The 19,160-nt window shown below is 38.2% G+C and overlaps 1 protein-coding gene across 50 annotated transcripts in view; it reads right to left on the minus strand.

The window, feature by feature from the left end:
• The window catches only part of KTN1 (kinectin 1), a 121,867-nt gene that overhangs the window by 12,089 nt on the left and 90,618 nt on the right, over positions 1-19,160 (minus strand). For 10 of the 50 annotated variants that reach the window (XR_011380695.1, XM_070053617.1, XM_051822910.2 and 7 more), the window contains 11 exons: positions 18,641-18,709; positions 16,182-16,219; positions 14,577-14,667; positions 12,509-12,595; positions 8,980-9,069; positions 4,012-4,092; positions 3,167-3,256; positions 2,945-3,037; positions 1,470-1,541; positions 1,154-1,237; positions 908-991 (listed from right to left, as the gene is read on the minus strand). Coding sequence is in view for 49 of the 50 variants with exons in the window: in XM_070053617.1 (XP_069909718.1) it covers positions 908-991; positions 1,154-1,237; positions 1,470-1,541; positions 2,945-3,037; positions 3,167-3,256; positions 4,012-4,092; positions 8,980-9,069; positions 12,509-12,595; positions 14,577-14,667; positions 16,182-16,219; positions 18,641-18,709 (879 nt within the window). In the remaining variant the exon portion in view is untranslated. The remainder of the gene's footprint in view (positions 1-907; positions 992-1,153; positions 1,238-1,469; positions 1,542-2,944; positions 3,038-3,166; positions 3,257-4,011; positions 4,093-8,979; positions 9,070-12,508; positions 12,596-14,576; positions 14,668-16,181; positions 16,220-18,640; positions 18,710-19,160) is intronic. The other 40 variants (XM_070053628.1, XM_070053621.1, XM_051822908.2 and 37 more) reach the window with 11 other exon arrangements.

Here is a 19,160-nt window from a genome sequence, read left to right on the forward strand (position 1 = left end):
TCAGTACATGCAGCAGTGTAATGAGAGACTCCAAATTGGGCAAGGTTAACTTGGAGTCAGGGGCAAACTTACATAATCTTCCTGGAGTTTATCTGGATATGTTTTAAAAATTTAATCCCATGCTTTAACAATTTTGTCACAGGAAGACATGACTGTATTTGAAACAGAACAAGGCAGCCATATCTGTCTAACAGCTAAGCCTGTCACAATCAGTGGAAAACTTAGGAACCATTAATACAGGATGATGTGTATCTTAAGACATTTAGCTAACTCCATAGGACTACCATGCTCTAAATAATATACTGATAAAGAATTTCACAAGTTTTTATTTATAACTTACAGACAAAAAAAATCTACTGAAAATAACAAACAGGACTGGATTAGTGCCCTTGAACAAAAAGTAGTATCTTTAGTCTTCAATACTCTCAGAAGTTAGGCCAATAAGAAGTCTGTACTGTGTGCAAATTTAAGGTTCACATCAAGAACCACCATGCTTCTGAACTTCTTCCCAAAGTATACTGCTGCTGACTCCAACAGAGATTCTCACCATAAATAGCTCTAATACTAAGTATGCTTTACAAATAACCTTCACAACTCAGCCTTTGTTTCTTTAGTCATTGAAAGTAATGCTGTTCAAGAAATAAGGCTTTATAAAACATAGAAAAAAAAATCTGAAAATCAAGAGCTGAAAGCCAAACATGCTATTGTTAAAAGATAAGAAAAGAATCATCTTAGGAGTCAAGCAAAGACAGATCATCTCAGGAGTCATCAGAATATGAAGATTGTCTGAACTTACAAATGCCAAGCTAAGAAGGTTAGCAAGGAAACAGTTTGGATGGTTTCTCCACAGGTCAACACAAGTGTTTTCAGAGCCTACTTGATGCCCAGTGGAGAACAAGCTTCTTACCAAATTTAGCTCTTCATTCTGTCTTACTGCTTCAGAATATGAATCATCAAGTTTTTTCTGCAATTCAGTCAACAGATCTTTCAGCTGCAATGAAGTTTAGAGTTTAAAATTCATCTCCTTATGTTATTCCATGTTTTGTAGCTACTTGGACGCTCTGCCACAAATAGTTAATGTTGAACTACCTTATCACTGTTATAAACTTAATTTGAATTGAGAAGCAAGTGTGAAAAATTCTATTGTAAGTACCTCTCTGACTTCCGTAACATAGGTAGATCGTTCAATTTCTGCCTTCTCTAGCTCCATTTCCAAATGCTCTCGTTCTCTTCTTAGCTAGCAATGCAACAAAGAAGGAAAAGTTAACACATTTAAGATGTCCTTTCATGATGTTTGCCCATAATGTAAAATTACAGCTTTATTATATTCCTAAGTATAGCAACTCAAACATTACATGAAATATTAAGTGCATAACTGTATCACCAGATAAAAGTAATCTTAAAACACAGATCTTTAGACAATCCTTAATGCTAACATTGAGTTCATGCCAAATCAACAAATAACATACATTTTCAATATCTTTATTTTCTCTTCTTAATCGTTCTAGCTCTTGTTCTGATGATGTGAATGATGACTGCATCTGAAATGTGAAACAATTATATGACCAAGTAAAGTTATCAAGGATATTGAGTTTCTGCTTTGTAGAACTGTGAACCAATTAAGACACTTCAGGGGCAAGCACTGTGGAAAACAGGTAAGTAGCCTCCTCCAGCACAAAAATCCCACACGGGTGCGGTTTGAGTCCCGGCTGCTCCTCTTCCAAACCAGCTCCCTGCTAATGGCCTGGGAAAAGCAGCAGAAGATGGCCCAAGTACTTGGGCCCCTGCCACCTATGTGGGAGACCCAGAAGAAGCACCTGGCTCCTGGATTCAGTCTCGCTCAGTGCCGACTATTGCAGTCCTCTGGGGAGTGTACCAGCAAGCAGATGGAAAATATTCTTTCTCTCTCTCTCTCTGTAACTGCGACTTTCAAATAAATAAATAAATAAATACACACACACGACATTTCAGAGATTTTCAATGTGTCTTAATAGAAATCATAAATTTTTTTTCAGATTTTATTTACTTATTTGAGAGGTAGAATTATAGAAAGAGAGAGGGAGAGAAAGGTCTTCCATCTGCTGGTTCACTCCCCAAATGGCTACAACAGCCAGAGCTGGGCCAATCCGAAGCCAGGAGCCAGGAGCTTCTTCCGGGTCTCCCAGGCCAGTATAGGGGTCCACACACTTGGGAAATCTACTGCTTTCCCAGGCCATAAGCAGAGAGCTGGAGTAAAGAGGAACAGCCAGGCCACAAATGGGCACCCACATGGGATGCCAGCGTAGCCTACTACGTCGAAGTGCCAGCTCCTAGAAGTCATAAATTTTTAAAAGGCCTAAAAATGATAGAATCCCATATAACCTGATAGAAACTGTGGTCAAAACTTACTTCATTTGCATGGTATTTTAATTAGGCATGCTTAAAGTGCATAATTTTTAATTAACAATTAACAGATAATCTCCTACATTTAATCACCAAAGGTATTAACATAAAGTACCAGTAGCCCTAAATTCTGCACAAATAGCCCAAGAAAGTAACAGATGGTACTGTTTACTACATTCAAGCAAATGGGAGAAAAATTAACACCACACAGTAACACTCAAGTCCCACAAACACAAAAATGTCTTAAGTTTTTCTTGAATACTGACAGGGATTAAATATCAATATTTTAATAACTAATTTTTGAACCCAGATTTTTAACCTATGTTATCATACATTAGTTCTAGAACTTACAGAGTACTTTATGTTCCATTAGCCATCCTCTAAAACTCAGTGGTTTTCGGCAGGGGAGGGGGTCCATCAGAATCGGCCCAGGGCCTCACTAAAGCAGACTGCTGCCTCCAGCCCTGCTTCACTACCACTGCATTTCATTCCTAGGTGATGCGAAGAGGAACCTAGGTCCTCCACCTGGAGATCCACTGCTCCTAGCTCTTTTCAAAAATACCTGTTTAATAGTCTTTTGTGATTCGTCGACCTTAACTTTCCATTTATTTTCTTCTTGCTCCACACTTCTCTGAAGCTTCTGTAAAATTCCTTCCTACAGACAAAAGTATAGGTGTTCTGAAAAAATCATATTCTAATGCCACAATAAACTATTCAGGCCGGGAAGGAAATAGTTACTAATTTAAAAATAAAATAAAAATGTAGATTAAAAATCATTTCCTACTGTTTCTGCGAGTACGGATTTATATTTTTCACACTCTAGCTGTAACAATGTGTGCATTTCCTCAGCTTCTTTCAACTTGTGCTCTAGAACCTGCAAAGAATGAAATCAAGTTCTATAATTTTTACCAGTAAGTTTGGTGCTTCAAATTTTTGCAACACTTAGTGGTTTATTATGATAAATAGTTCCAAAGTGTTTTATAATGGAACTCTAATTCTCAACCTTTCTAAGTAGCAATTAATCTCAATGATCTTTTTGGTCATTTGGCTTTTGCTAATTATGCTCTTACTAGAAAACATACTACACAATTTTGGAATAAACAGGTTTGTTACACAGTAGTCAGATGGTAAAATCAGAGCAGATCCCCGTGTGAAGGCCACAGTATCTATGCTACATGGGAAAAGGGGATTTTATTCACACCACTGAAGATATGGGAAATAATACTAATGAATTCTTCAACCTTACTAGCTAAGGATAATTAACAACCCAGTTTCTCAATAGTCTTAATGCTGTATCTGGGGACCCACCAGCAAACCAGTCAGTAACCTATTCTCAATTATCTTTACTTTTAAAGCTCAAGCTAAAAAGAGAGTATAGGATAATAAAACATAAGATACAGTTACAGAACTGGCAAGTACTAGCCATGCAGAAAATCAAATTGAAGTAGATTTACAGTATTCTAAAAATTTATATAAAATGAAATAATTTTATACTTTCTCAAAAGATCACTATTTTACCAATAATATATCATATATCATTATCTTTCCCAAGCACATGAAAACAACCTGCAATTTACTTCTTGTTATTATGTTTGGTTAAAATACAGATAGCTCACTTCTTGAACTAACCTTAACCTCCTCTGAACCTGAAGATCCAGCTCCACATTCTTTTGCCTTCTTTTCAAATCCACGCAACCATTCACTGTAACTCTGTGGAAGAAAAAGTGAAAGCTGTCAATTAAAAAAAAAAAAAAAAAAAAAACTAAATGAAACAGATCATTCAAAATAACAAATTAGCCAATTATAAAAGAAACTTACATGCACATCACCACCCTGCCAGATATTTCAGAGAGCACTGTAACTGCTACATAAAGTGAACATAATTCAATTTTGAGAAACACTAAAAATATCTCTATGCTACCATCATCAAAGTAAAATCTTATTTTTCCTGACTAAGAATACCAACAACTGAATGATGGACTCACAGGTAGAAGACCATATGTTCGAATATGGCATCTATAATCACTAGCACCAATCTTTAAAACACAGAAAACCAGAATGATTAATTTTTAAAACTTTCTCTAAAGCAAAATAGTTCTTGAAAACTAAATGTTTTCAATTCATAAACGAAGAGTCCAAGTGAAGACACTCTATTAAGATTTCAGATTTGAAGATGCCCTAAGAATTATTCATTCAAATTAGGAACTGCATATTAGGGGAGTCAACACTGTGACATAGTAGGTAAGCTACAGCCTGCAACTTCAGGTTGAAGTCCCAGATAGGCACTGGTTTGTGTCCTGGCTGCCATTTCCAATCTACCTCCCTAGTAATGGCCTGGGAAAAGCAGCAGAAGTGTTTGGGCTCCTGTTACCCATGCAGGAGACCTGGATGAAGCTCCTGGTTTCAGCCTGGCTCAGCACTAGAGGTTGCAGCCATCTAGGGAGTAAACCAGTAGTTGGATGGAAGATCTCTCTTTCTCTCTCCCTCTGAATTTCAAAATAAGTGAATCTTGGGACCAGCATTGTGAGACAGAGGGTTAAGCCACTATTTGTGACACTGGCATCCCATATGGGTGCCAGTTCAAGCCTCGGCTGCTCCACTTCCGATCCAGCTCCATGTTAATGTGCCTGTGAAGTCAGCAGATGATGGCACAAATCCTTGCCGCCGCCGCCCCCCCCCCCCCCCCACCGCAATGTGGTAGACCCAAAGCTCCTAGCTCCTGCCTTTGGCTCGGTCCAGCCCTGGTCATTGTCATCTGGAGAGTGAACCAGCAGATGGAAGATTTCTGTGGGTCTTTCCTTCCTCTCTGTAACTTTGCCTTTCAAATAAAATAAATAAATCTTTTTTTTTAAAAGTTAATCTTAAAGAAGTATTATGAATTATCTTAAAGGTCATGAGACATGATCTGCATATGCAAATATATACTTATATAAATGCAACAAAAAATTTATGCTGACAGGTCAGCCAATGTAAATAATACATGCATTAATTATACTTTGTCATTATTCCAAATTCTTTTTTTTTTTTTTTTGACAGGCAGAGTGGACAGTGAGAGAGAGAGACAGAGAGAAAGGTCTTCCTTTGCCGTTGGTTCACCCTCCAATGGCCGCCGCGGCCGGCGCGCTGCGGCCGGCGCACCGCGCTGATCCGATGGCAGGAGCCAGGATCCAGGTGCTTTTCCTGGTCTCCCATGGGGTGCAGGGCCCAAGCACCTGGGCCATCCTCCACTGCACTCCCGGGCCACAGCAGAGGGCTGGCCTGGAAGAGGGGCAACCGGGACAGAATCCGGCGCCCCGACCGGGACTAGAACCCGGTGTGCCGGCGCCGCTAGGCGGAGGATTAGCCTAGTGAGCCGCGGCGCCGGCCAATTATTCCAAATTCTAAACTGTTGAGGCTTCTTGAGTGAATTTCAAACTCCAATGAGGAGTATTTGTTCAATACTTTAAATATAATATCCTCTTCTTGCTCTTAGGTCTCTGATTTAGTTTAATTCAAGAAAAAAGAACTCACAAAATTTCTACTAACTCCTTATGGGGCTTTATCAAGATTCTCAAGGAAACAGTCAATATCAAATACGAATAAAAAACAGAATAGAGGTTGAGATCACTCCATAACACATATCTTTAGTATCCAATTAGCTTTCAAAGAGTCTTTTTTCACTAATGGTTCCTGGCTTAAGATCAGCCCAGCTCCAGCCACTGGGGCCATTTGGGAAGCGAACCAGCAGGTAGAAGACCTCTCTGTCTCTCTCTTACAAACACAGAGTTACAGAGAGATCTATCCACTGGTTCACTCGCCAAATAGCCACAACAACCAGGGCTGGGCCAGGCCAAAGCCGAGAGCTTCTATCAGGTCTCCCACGTGGATGTATGGACCCAAGGACTTGAGTCATCCTCCTCTGCTTTCCCAGGCACATAAGCAGGGAGCTGGATCAGAAGTGGAGCAGCGGAGACTGGAACCAGCACCCATGTGGGAATGCCAACTCTGCAGGTGGAGGCTTAACATTCTACACCACAATGCTAGCTCTGAGTCTGTTCATTTTAGTATATGTACTGCTGAAGCAAGCACAATCCGTTCATTTTAAAAGAACTGCATTTTCATTAAGTTTGTGCTAAGACCTGTGGCCCCTTTGTGGTATGTTAAGCTACCACCTTCAGCACCAGCATCCCGTATGGGCGCAGGTTGAAGTCCCAACTGCTCCACTTCTGATCCAGCTCCTTGCTGATGGCCTGGGAAAGCAGTGGAAGATGGCCCAAGTGCTTGGGTCCCAGGAACCACAAAGGAGACCTGGAAGAAGCTCCTGGCTTCATATCTGCCCAGCTCTGGCCATGAAGCCAACTGGAGAGTTGGAAGGCCTCCCTCTCTGTCTCTCCCTTTCTATTCATTCTGTTACATTTTCTCAGACTACACATACAACTGGACATTAAGTTTATTCACACCATCCCTGGAACCCACACCTGCAAAGCTAGATCTTAGAGAAAAAGCTGAGTCCAGGATTAGGGCATGGAATGTATACAATCCATCACGAGCATCTTGCGGTAATACAAAGCACAGAAGCTATCAAAGCTTCCCAATGTGTGTCCAAAGGACTGGGCCGGCAGCCTCAATAAGCTCCAATGGGCCTCCAGAAGGAAATGCATGATACCAACTATGGGATGGCCCTGCCCCCAGCTCACCCCACCCCAAACACCATGCCTGAATCTGTTCGGGTTTCTACCAATTACCAATTCATGGAATACACAAAGGATAAAGAAATATGCTGACACACCAAAGGGATGCAGTCAGTTAAATCCAAACTGCAGGAAACTGCTTCAGAGACCACCAGGTTTTAAAGAAAAGAAACAAAAACAAAGAAGTGCAGGGATGGGAGGAGGAGAAAAAAAGGAGAACCAAGAAAATAAAAAAGATCTAAATATCCAGTCACATGTCGACCTTATGAGTCCTGATTAAAACAAACTATATTAGGTTGTTATTACTTATAGAACATACATGACAACGGGAGAAATGCAAGCTTTAATGACAGATATGAGGGAACCCTAGAAAGTTCATGGAATATGTGCACTCTTCCCACTCTGTTTTTCCATAAATTTCTTGGCACCCCTACACACAAAATTAAGCATATTCTTTTAAATTCAATGTTAGTATTTTCTAAAGGAATTTTTATCTTTAAGAAAAAAGATTTATTTATCTATTTGAAAGAGAGAGGAAGAGTCAGAGAGGCAGAGAGAGAGAGATTAAAGAGAGATCAAGCTTGCATCTGCTGGTTCACTCCCCACATGGCCACAACAGAAGGCTGGGCCAGGCCAGTCAGGAGCTTCATCTGGGTCTCCCATCTGGGTGGCAAGGACCCACACACTTGGGCCATTCTCCACTGTCCTTCTCAGGCCATTAGCAGGGAGCTGGACTGGAAGCAGAACAGCCAGGACAGAACTGGCACTCATAGGAATTCTCACCTTTTAGAAATACATGCTGAGGGTGGGCATTTGGCACAGCCGTGAAAACATGGCTTGGGATGCTCAACTCCATATCAGAGAACTTACTGAGTCCTGGCTCCTCCTCTTCTGATCCACTTTCCAAACTAATCTGCACCATTCAAGGCAGAGTGATGACTCAAGTAACTGACTCTCTGTCATCCATGTAGGAGACCAGAATGGAGCTCCTGGCTCCTGACGCCAACCTGGCTCAGCCCCAAAGGGTGTTTGGGAAGAGAAATAGCAGAACTAGCTGTCTGTCTAGCTCTGTCTGCTTTTCAAATAAAAGAAAATTAATTTCACAAAGTTTTAAAGGAATATGTACTGGAATATTTACAGATGAGACACTCTGATGGTTGAGTTCTTCAAACTAAGCTAGGAAGCACATTACTGGTAGCACAGTAAGATTTTATGTGTTACACATTTCAGATACTAATAACTGCTTAAGTGGGATATCTTTATGCTATTCTACTTTTGAGCCATTCTACAATTTTGCATTAAAATAAATAAAGACCTACCACTTTAGGAAACTCATATGCACACTCACTGGCTTTCTCTGCCCTTAAGTATTTACTGTATCAATTCTTTGAACAAAAGTAACTTTTTTCTCCAACTTAAAAAATGTACAATCTTAAGTAAAGCACGTTGTTCTACATTATCTTCAGGACTTTTGCTTACATAAGTTAACAGGCAACTAGAATCTTCAACTTTGAAATGTAAAGAAACTGATTTATAGCATCAAACGTACAAAGAAATAAAGTATTGCTAAAACTAAAAAGCAGTCACTTAAAATCAAATTCTACTTTGAATATAGCCATTAAGAACATTATTGGTTTTATTAACCATTCAGAAGCATCTTTCCCAATTATGATCTTTATAATCTTTTAAAAATGTCTCATAAGCAAAATTTAAAGAACACAATAAAAACATCAGGTGAGTAAACAGAAATCAGTTTTGAACCAAGTTATTTATCTTAACCACTGGAAAGCACCTCAGGTTAATAGTGGCAAAGATTACAGCGTCAGTGGATTACTAAAACCAAGCACAGGCGACAGATGCTGCTATTCCCAACTTTCTTAATAATGACAACGCATCATATGAAGAACAATAATAACATTAATCTTACCAAATTGGAAGGGACAGACACTTTTGGAAACAATTTTTTGAGAACTTCTTTAGCCTCCAACTCAACAGCTTCCACATGTTGTTGTCTTTCCTAAAGTAGAAGACAAACCAAATCAAACCTAATGTTTTTTTGTTTTTCAAAAAGAGCTATGGTCTTTTAATGAGAGAAAAAAGTCAATTTAAGGAAATTATTTAATATTGACAAATGTTAAAAGTTCCCATTTTAGGATATTAAAATGCTTCAGAAAAAAATCTGCAAAATCTCTAAAGCATCCTAAACAGAAAACGTCTTAAATTAACCAAGTCAAAATTGTATCTGACAATATGGACGTTTTCATAAGTATTTAAAAATCGAATGATTTGTCTCTCCAGGAATAATTCAAAACAAACATGCATGCACCCCCCCCAAAAAAAAAAAAAAAAAAAAAAACAAAATACACATAAAACATTTGCTACAACTACAACTTTAAAAACTACCTTACTAAAACTGAGCGTAAGCAGCCTCTGGCTAATAAATCCATATAAAAGTATCTATCACTAATGAACTATAATGCCATGGGAATCAAAAAGCCACTTTTATTAATTCCAGCTTCAAGGTCGTGAAGCCACTCATGATAAACAAAGCAAAAATGACCATCAAAATTTGATAGGTGGTACAATGGGAAAAAGAAGAAAGAGAACAAGGAAAAACAGTCACTACCTTCACTAAGACTAAGCATCAAGACAACTAATCCTGGTACTTGCATATAGTCTCCATCAGTCATAAATTTAAAGATAAATATTACAACTGTGTTAGTCTAACTTGGTTGGTTTTAAGTCAAAATTTAATGGATATCAATTATACACTCAAAACCATGGTTTGTCAAAATTAGGACGATTTGATCTCACGCCAAAAAACAAAAAATCTGTTCAAATTATCTCTACAACATTAAAAGAGACACCTGTAAAAATGTACATCTAAACCAAGCCAAGAAAATCATCTCAAGACAAGACTCGTAAAGTTCAACAGGTGACAAGAACGCATGCAAGCCGGCACCATCTTAACTACGTTTCTACCCCACCATTCAGATGTGATCTTTAAAACCTATTACTAATTTAACATGCACCAACTTCAACTTAAGAAAATCTAATCACATAAAAATCTAAATTTACACAATAAAAAGCCAGAGATTTCATCATATTCTAGAAACAAAGTTATTATATTAGTGGCACTATTTTTTAAATAGGTGTCTTGATGGAGTATTTTCAATAATTCAATAATGTCCACTAAATTTCAGAAATACACTTAACTGCATGAAATGAGGTATGTTAATTCAGGGCAAATAATTAAGTGTTACTTCAGAGATAATGAAGAGGTATTTCTTATTATCTGACCAGAATGGTGCTAGAGCAACCTTTAAAGGGAATCAGTGGGGAAAACAGATACTGTGAAACAGAAGATTTTTGAAAACTTCCCAGGGGAAAAAGAATCTAAAAGAAGTAACTAGTAATCAAGAGCCACGGAGGTAAGAAATTACCTCTGCTCTGTACAATTTTAGCTCACAGGCTATGGTTTGACAGGACAGTCTGTATGCAGATAGCAATTCCCACTCCATTTTAACCCCTGGGAAAGACCTGGTATTATTATCATTCTTAACATCTATAAATACAATTAAAATATCTTTAAAGTAAACCTATCATTTATAGTAGACACTCAAGAGTATCCTCTGTTATAAAAATAATTACTTATTCCCAGCATCTAAAACATTAACTGTCAAAAGCAGAGCAGCCAGGACTCAAACCAATATAGGATGGTAGCATTGCAAGAAGTGCCTTAACCCAATAGGCCATAATCCCTGGGAAGGCAGTGGAAGATGGCCCAAGTGCTTTGGCCCCTGCCACCTATTTGGGACACCAGGACAGAGTTCCTGACTCCTGGCTTTGGCCTGGCCCAGACCTGGCTGTTGTTGTCTTATGGGAAATGAACCATCAGTTGGAAGATCATATTCTCTCTCTCTCTCTCTCTCTCTCTCTCTCTCTGTGATAGTCTTTCAAAGCTAAACAAAGAAACGAACAAGCAAACAAAAACCACTAAAGGTTTTTTATATAGTTCCCTCTTCAGTACAATTCATGGCACTGGGTCAATCACATAATTTTATACCTATACTAAGGGTTATCTAAATTCTGCTGACATCTAAATACTATGAATTCTAATATATGTAGATCGTTACCTGTGTAAGATACCTTCAGGCACATAAACCTAAACTTTCTTTTGGAAACATAACATGCAAGAATGGCAATAGTAGGTGGCAAACAATTTCTTGCAGGAATGACGTGGCTAGCACTTCCAAGATACACAGTCTCAATAATAAAACAAAACTGTAATGGTAGCTCATAACAATTAAAAACAGCTATAGAAACAACCAGAAACCATTCCATAACCATTGTTATGATAAAAATGACTGCACAGTTGCAACTATTTGAAATTAAACAACATCCTACTTGACCTAGATTTCTCTACTGTCTGGCCTAAATTTCCCTAGTCTCAATGCCTATCAGTTGAATCAAACCTATGAACTTACGTGTTATTGAAAATTACAGCAAGGTGAACAGGTACATAAATGCACACAAATTCACTAAACTAAAGGAAATATAACTACAAACATACACTCCATAAAGTTTCTAAAATTATATTCACTTTGGAAGTCCTACATACAAACATCATTAAGACCTGTATTCAAAATGCACTAGATCACCTCAGCAGACAAAATAACTTTTTAGAATGCTGAACTCAGCCATGCAGGTGCCTTCATTAACTCATCTGCAAAATTCAGTACCCCTTTTCCACATGTATTCTTGCTGGGAATTTGTAGAATACTTGACTGAGTTGGCACATTCAAATTCAGACAGAATCATGTGTTTCAAAAGTACTTTACACACTCTGATCAGGAGTATTTCCCCTTGATACTAATACTACACAAGACATACAACATCCACTATTCAGTTGCTTCAGAATCTAGTTTGTCTATCTCCTCTAGGGAACCATCACCAGCAGCACTCCCAGAACTGACCCCTTTCCTGTATTTCTTAAGACGTTCCTCATTTTTCCATGTTGTCTGGCTCTTCTTGACATGCTCCCAAAAAACCTAGTTCACTGTGCATAATTTCATCTTAGATACTCAAACACGCTGTTAACTCAGCTAGATTTCTTTGACTCAGGGCTGTCACTCCCAGTCTCCTATCCAACAACAACGGGTACACTTCTGTCTGACAAGGGACTGCACGGATATCCCAGGTCTTCTGCAACTCTTCAGCTTCAAGTAGTGCTCACCAAAGCTCAAACAAGTAGTAATCACAACAAATCAGCATGCCTTCTACTAAAGCTTCAGGGAGTAGATGAAAAAAAGCAGAGATGACAGAGATGATAAATGCGGATGATAAGGAAACTTTATATTTAAATTGCAGTAAAATTAAATGCTTTAGTCTGATTTTAAGACAAGCTGCAGATTTTCTCTGTTCAATGGATTGCTTCTAGGAGGCAGCATTACAACCTTGGAAGTCTTGTGCACTTTGTCCTGCAGCATTTTTTCAGTTGAGGCCAATGCTTCCATTGCTTCCCAGTTTTTCTCCCGAAGTTCCTAATCATTTTTAGAAAGAATGATTTCAGTTTATCCATTATTGAAAGATTTTTGCTTTTTACTTCATCAGTATTTTGCACTGCATTTAAATGCTGGTTACTGCAAAATTATTTCAATGGGAAAATATGTATATTAGCAAAAAAATAAAAAGCAATGTTTAGAAGTTTGAATGAGAAAATAAAGGTGCCCATTTCCATGTTTTAGTACACACCAAATATGCTAGCTTTTAAAATAATTACTTTGCACATGTGACAGAGAAGAAAGCATTCAAAAGTAAACACACAAACCAAGATTATAAATGTGATTTCAGGTACACTGAACGTTGGAGGACTGAAGACAGAGCAAATACACAAACATTGGAAAAAGCTTTCATTCGATTTTAAAACAAGGCCAGCATCACTCGGGGGACATTCCACTGCAGCACACCATTTTTCCTCTATGTTTTAAAAAAAAGTAGCACATTTCTTATCTACCTGCAAACGACACAGTAGTAGCTCACTGTCTTCTGTGTCTACCTTGGCATGGTCAAATGTGTATGCCACAAAGCAACCCGATAGGAATCACATCAATGAGCTGACGAGGCAAAGGGGGAGGCTAGGGAGCTAGCAAACATGTTCTCGGAGAAGAAACAAAGGCCACTGAAAACTGGACTCTGAAAGACCTAGATTTTTAATGGCATTTCATTGGCCAAAATAAAGACAATCTACTATAGTTCAGTCTTTCTTCACTATTAGAAATCTACACATAAAAAGCAAAAATAAAAAAACCAATAATCGCCATATTGTATGCTTAATTATGTGCCAAACACTGCACTTGAAGTACCACAAATTCTCATTAATCCTTACAACAACTCAGTGAAGTATTTGTATTTTACCAATGGGAAACCATAGCTCAAGTCAGTTAAGAAATCTGGCCAAGTATACACAGCCAAAGAGGTGGAGACCCAGAACAGACGAGCGCCGCGATCTGCTGGCTCCAGTGTCCTGGCTCTTTCCTCACGCTGCAATGCCTCCGGCGCCGCTGCTGCACTAGACAGGCGTTACCACGCCCTCCTCTCAGAATACCGATAATGAAACACAGGTAAGATGTTAGCAGTTTTTCAGCAGGTTCACCTCAAGTTTTATGGCTGGCAATGCTGTTAGTGATGTTACCCAACATACAAAGGGCAACGCATGTACCTAATTTTGACAAACTCAGAGGTGCAGGAAAACAACAAGTTGTTAAAATTTAATACAAACTTTGAAAATTTTAACTGATATTATAAAACATATTCCCATTTACTGTCAATACTCCCTCAGACTTCAGTAACATTTTAGTTTTGCTCAAGTATTAGCAATCATACTTTCTGTGTATAAAAATTCTCTCTGTGGTAAGAATGTTTAGGATAGGCATTACCTCTAGTTAGAAAGAATGTAAAGAATTCAGTTAAATTTGCTATTTGTCGGTATTCGGTAAGAATAGCAGGACTTCAATTTCTTAAAGTACTATTTCTTCCCACATTTATATAAATATATTCATATTTTAACATATTTAATTGTTAAAATTTGAACTTCTCCTCAGCTGAAAAAGAGAGGTTCCAGAAGACTTCAAAAAATATTTGATCTGGATACTGACATTACTTTTAGACTACAAAAATGGCTAGCCCAATCTAAGTAAGAGGAATTACCTTTGATTTTAAATACTAGGTTGAAAGAATTACTTTTCTAAAATTAAAATTTAACAAAAACTCAGCTGCATTTTTATTAAAAAGAAAAGGTATAATATTAACATCAATTTTAAAATATTTAGGTGTAAAAATTAATCTGTTTACTTACTTTTTAAAATCTACTCTCCAATAAAATAATTAGTAATGTCCTCCCCCTCCAAAGGCTACACAAAGATTCAGAAATCTAAAGTAAAAGATTTAAAGAATGATTCCTGAGCTGTACTCCAAGGGAGGAGTAATAAAAAGAAAGCCTGATTGTGACCAAGATCTGCTTACGTTGTTTTTCTTCCTCTGGTGTTCAACAGCGTCCTTCAAAGATTTTAACTCGTTCTGGAGCTCAGTTATTTCTTTTTCTCTTTCCGAAATTCTAAGCCAGAACATTAACACATACAGCAAGAGTTTAGGGAAAAAGTAATGCAGTTTATTACCCCTGCTATCAACATTTGTCACTACAAGTAACCAACAGGTAGATGATGCTTTGAAAAAAATGAACTAACTTAACAGCTTAGCTACTAGCTGATTACCATAGAAAGCCCATCTCGTGAATTCTTACTTTCAGAAATTATTTTTAAAATAAGATTTGCTTGACATGCTGAGGTTTGTGCTAATGAGAAATCCCATGCCCTAAGAAAGTTCATGAATGAGAATCTGTGTAGCTGTAGTTACTTCTCTTTTCAGCTGGGTCACAGCAGTAGCTGTTTTCATAGCAGTGAAAACTGATGTAGAAAATCACTTAATTACTATGTGTATGCATGTGTGCATACTTTTTCTTCAGAAAAGAACGAAACAAGTTATGACTTCATGTGGCTAACCCAAAGCAAAAGTACAATATTAATCTGATTAGGTGTCCTTTTGCCATTCTCACACATTGTAGGATTGAGTTGTTTTCTGGTCCTGTCTAATGAGTTAGTTATTTCCCAGACACAAACTTCATGGCAAGGATCCATAATGCAATTCTGTTAAAGCTGAGAATACTTTGGGTGGAAAGTTAATCACAAAACAGCTACTTCTAAAGAATAAAGAGTTAGCAAACTATGGCAGTGAGCCCAGCCAAAAGTGTGTCGTGTATGATGCTCAAAGTAAGCACAGTTTTTATGTACTTAAAGGATTATTTTAAATAAAAAGAAACAGATCTACATGGCCCACAAAACATAAAATATTTACTATTAATCCCTTTACAGAAAATGTTTGCTAACTCTTGCTTCACGTAATCAAATTCAAGACTTAATTTAATACTTACTAATTCTAACATGGTAAACAATCAGCTTTGTAGGTAAGCCCACGGAGAAGAACATTCAGATTACTTTCATTACCTATTAACATTCTTGGTGGACATTTAATATCTTGAAATATACTACAACTTATCTGAAATGATCTTAATCAAATATACTTTCATAAAGAAACTACAAGCCAGCAAGAAAAATATTTTTCAGTTAAAAAAAAAAGTTCTCCTTAAAACAGCAACCATATAGAGTTTGAGTCTTCTTAGAAATGCAGAAGTTAAACCAACATTTGCATCACTCAATTCCACAATGACATCCCCAAGAAAGAAGACTCAGGAGAACAAGCAGCATAACTGAAGGTGAGTGAGGAAAGAGCTCAAAGCAAGGGAGAATTGGATTCAGTGTTTGCTGGCTGACTGAGGAAAAAAAGCAAGACCAAGAATCTTGTTCAACAATACTCAAACTCAACTATTACAACAAGGTGAATTAGTCAGCCAAAGGAATAATTAAGCTCCAGTGACCTGTAGTTCAAGTACTCAAACAAAAGTGTAAAAATTATATTTAACTATTTGCAGTTACATTCACGTGTTTATCTGAAAACTGCTGTAGAACATAAAAACAGCTACTTTCCAAACTGTGAATCAAGTGTATTACTTACACTTTTAATAGTTCTTCATGAGGGGGAAAAGAAGATGTCTATTAAAAAAATTAAACATTATTTCAAAACAAAGCTTTCTAGAAGACTTAAACAATTAAATTATTAGATATAAACTAAAACAACACCGAAAGTAAAAATACCTTACATTCCATATGTACTATCACCTTGTCTTTAATCAAGTGATTTCAGTAAAAATATGTACAAATTTATAAACTGCACTGACTGCTAAATCCAATCTTGTCATTACATAAACTAGTTAATAAGCATTTACCAATTTCTTTGTGCAAAGTACTGAGATATCTTAAGTTTTTATATTCTACAGTTCATATTTGATTACATAAAAAGTTTGAGCTTCCAAAAAATAAAAGCATAAATGAAATCCAAAGAAAAACTAGGAAAGTTAATATCTTCACATCTAACAAAAAGGTTATTTTATATAATATGTTAAAGTACATGGCATTCACATATGGTATTTATTCCTTGCTGACTACAATCTCCCAAACTAATCACTAAGCCTCTTGTCAATAAGGATTTGAATTCTTCTGGCCCTTTAGATACTTTTTTTTTTTTTTTTTGGACAGGTAGAGATATAGACAGTGAGATAGAGAGAGACAGAGAGAAAGGTCTTCCTTTCGTTGGTTCACCCCACAAAATGGCCGCTACAGCTGGCACTACGCCGACCCAAAGCCAGGAGCTAGGTGCTTTTTCCTGCTCTCCCATGCAGGTACAAGGCCCAAGCACCTAGACCATCCTCCACTGCCCTCCTGGGCCACAGCAGAAAGCTGGACTGAAGAGGAGCAACTGGGACTAGAACCCTGCACCCATATGGGATGCCGGCGCCACCGAAAGCAGAGGATTAAACAAGTGAGCCATGGCGCCGGCCCCATTACTTTCTAGTCTATTGTATACACTCATCAAGTAATTTGAAGGAAATTTTCGGTAACATATCTTAAAACACACATACATTTATTTTGAACACACACACACATTTCTTTTGATTTTTACCTTGTAGAATTACACTGTGAAAAGGTTATTTTAAATAGTGGTAGAGTATTGCCTTTAATACTAAACATTTGTTAGTTCCCCTCCAACTACTGCTGTTTTGTTTAAACAGAAGGAAAATGGGGTATACACATACATCTAAACTGACAACATTACGATTTTAATTGACTTGCTAAGAAAAATATTCTAGATAATCAGAAAACATATACATATAAAACAGAGCTAGAATATGGATAGTAATATTATTGCTGTATGTTTTAGAAATTACAGGTTTTTTTTAGAGAGACAGAAACACAGGGCCGGTGCCGCGGCTCAATAGCTAATCCTCCACCTTGCGGCGCCAGCACACCAGGTTCTAGTCCCGGTCGGGGCGCCGGATTCTGTCCTGGTTGCCCCTCTTCCAAGCCAGCTCTCTGCTGTGGCCCGGGAGTGCGGTGGAGGATGGCCCAAGTGCTCGGGCCCTGCACCCCATGGGAGACCAGGAGAAGCACCTGGCTCCTGCCTTTGAATCAGCGCGGTGCGCCAGCCGCAGCACGCTGGCCGCAGCATGCTGGCCGCGGCAGCCATTGGAAGGTGAACCAACAGCAAAGGAAGACCTTTCTCTCTGTCTCTCTCTCTCTCTCACTGTCCACTCTGCCTGTCAAAAAATAAAAAATAAAAAAATAAAAGAGAAAGACAGAAACACTTCCATGTACTGGTTTACTTTCCAAATGTCCATAATAGGCCAAAGCAGTGAGCCACCAATTCAATCCAGGTCTTGGCCAGAAGTCAATACTTGAGCCATCACCACGGCCTCCCAGAGTTGCCTTTAGCAGGAAGCTGCAGTCAAAAGCTGGAGCTGGGTATCAAAATCAAGTACCAGGGTCAGATATGTGATACAGCAGGTTAAACCACTGACTACAATGTTGGCATTCCACATCAGAGTGCCAGTTCAAGTACCAGCTACTCCAGTGCCAATCCAAATTCCTGCTATTGAACCTGGGAAGGCATCAGTTAATGGCTCAAGTACTTGGGCTTTTGCCACCCATTGGGAGACCAGGATGAAGTTCCAAGATCCCAGATTTAACGTGGCCCAGATCCACTGTTGCAGCTATCTGGGGAATGAACCAGCAGATGGAAGATCTCTCTCTTTCTGTGTCTCTCCCCTTCTCTCTGTGACTCTACCTTTTCAGTAAATAAATCTTAAAAAAAAAAAAAAAAGGTATATACTCAAATGTGGGACATGGGCAGCACAGCAGGCCTCATAACTACCAGGCCAAATGTCTGCCCAAAATTATAGATCATTTTATCTTGAATATGGCATAGCAAATTGTTCTGTTTTATAGGAAAATTGTGAAATACATGAATAAAATATCACACCTTATTCTCAATGAGAATGCAAAAGTGGCATTAACAGAAACTGGTTAAATAATTTTGCATTACATAAATAAAAGGCAAGACATCCAGTAGTACCTTACCTGCTGGTAGTTCTGTTGTTTAAGCTGCTCAATTTGGGACTTCAACAATTTGTTTTCATCTTGTACCTCCTATGTAAACAAAAATTGAACATGAATACCTAGACAGATTTTTAGTTTCCATAAAAACTACTGAACATATACAAACAAGGAAAATTTCAAAATACAATTTTAAAAAGTAGATAAGGCAGGGCCAGTGCTGTGGCACAGTAGGTTAATCCTCTGCCTGTGGCACCAGCATTCCATATGGGCTCCAGTTCTAGTCCTGGCTGCTACTTTTCAGATTCAGCACTCTGCTATGGCCTGGAAAAATAGTAGAAGATGGCCCAAGTGCTTGGGCCCCTGCACCTGTGTGAGAGACCTGGAAAAAGCTCCTGGCTCCTGGCTTCAGATTGGCCAGAGTGGCCATCTGGGGAGTGAACCAGCAGAAGGAAGACCTTTCTCTCTGTCTTTTCCTCTCACTGTGTGTAACTCTATCTCTAAAATAAATAAATAAAATCTTAAAAAAAAAGTAGATAAGGCC

The sequence above is a fragment of the Oryctolagus cuniculus genome, chromosome 12, assembly GCF_964237555.1.
Source record: "Oryctolagus cuniculus chromosome 12, mOryCun1.1, whole genome shotgun sequence".
NCBI classification, from domain to species: Eukaryota; Metazoa; Chordata; class Mammalia; order Lagomorpha; family Leporidae; genus Oryctolagus; species Oryctolagus cuniculus.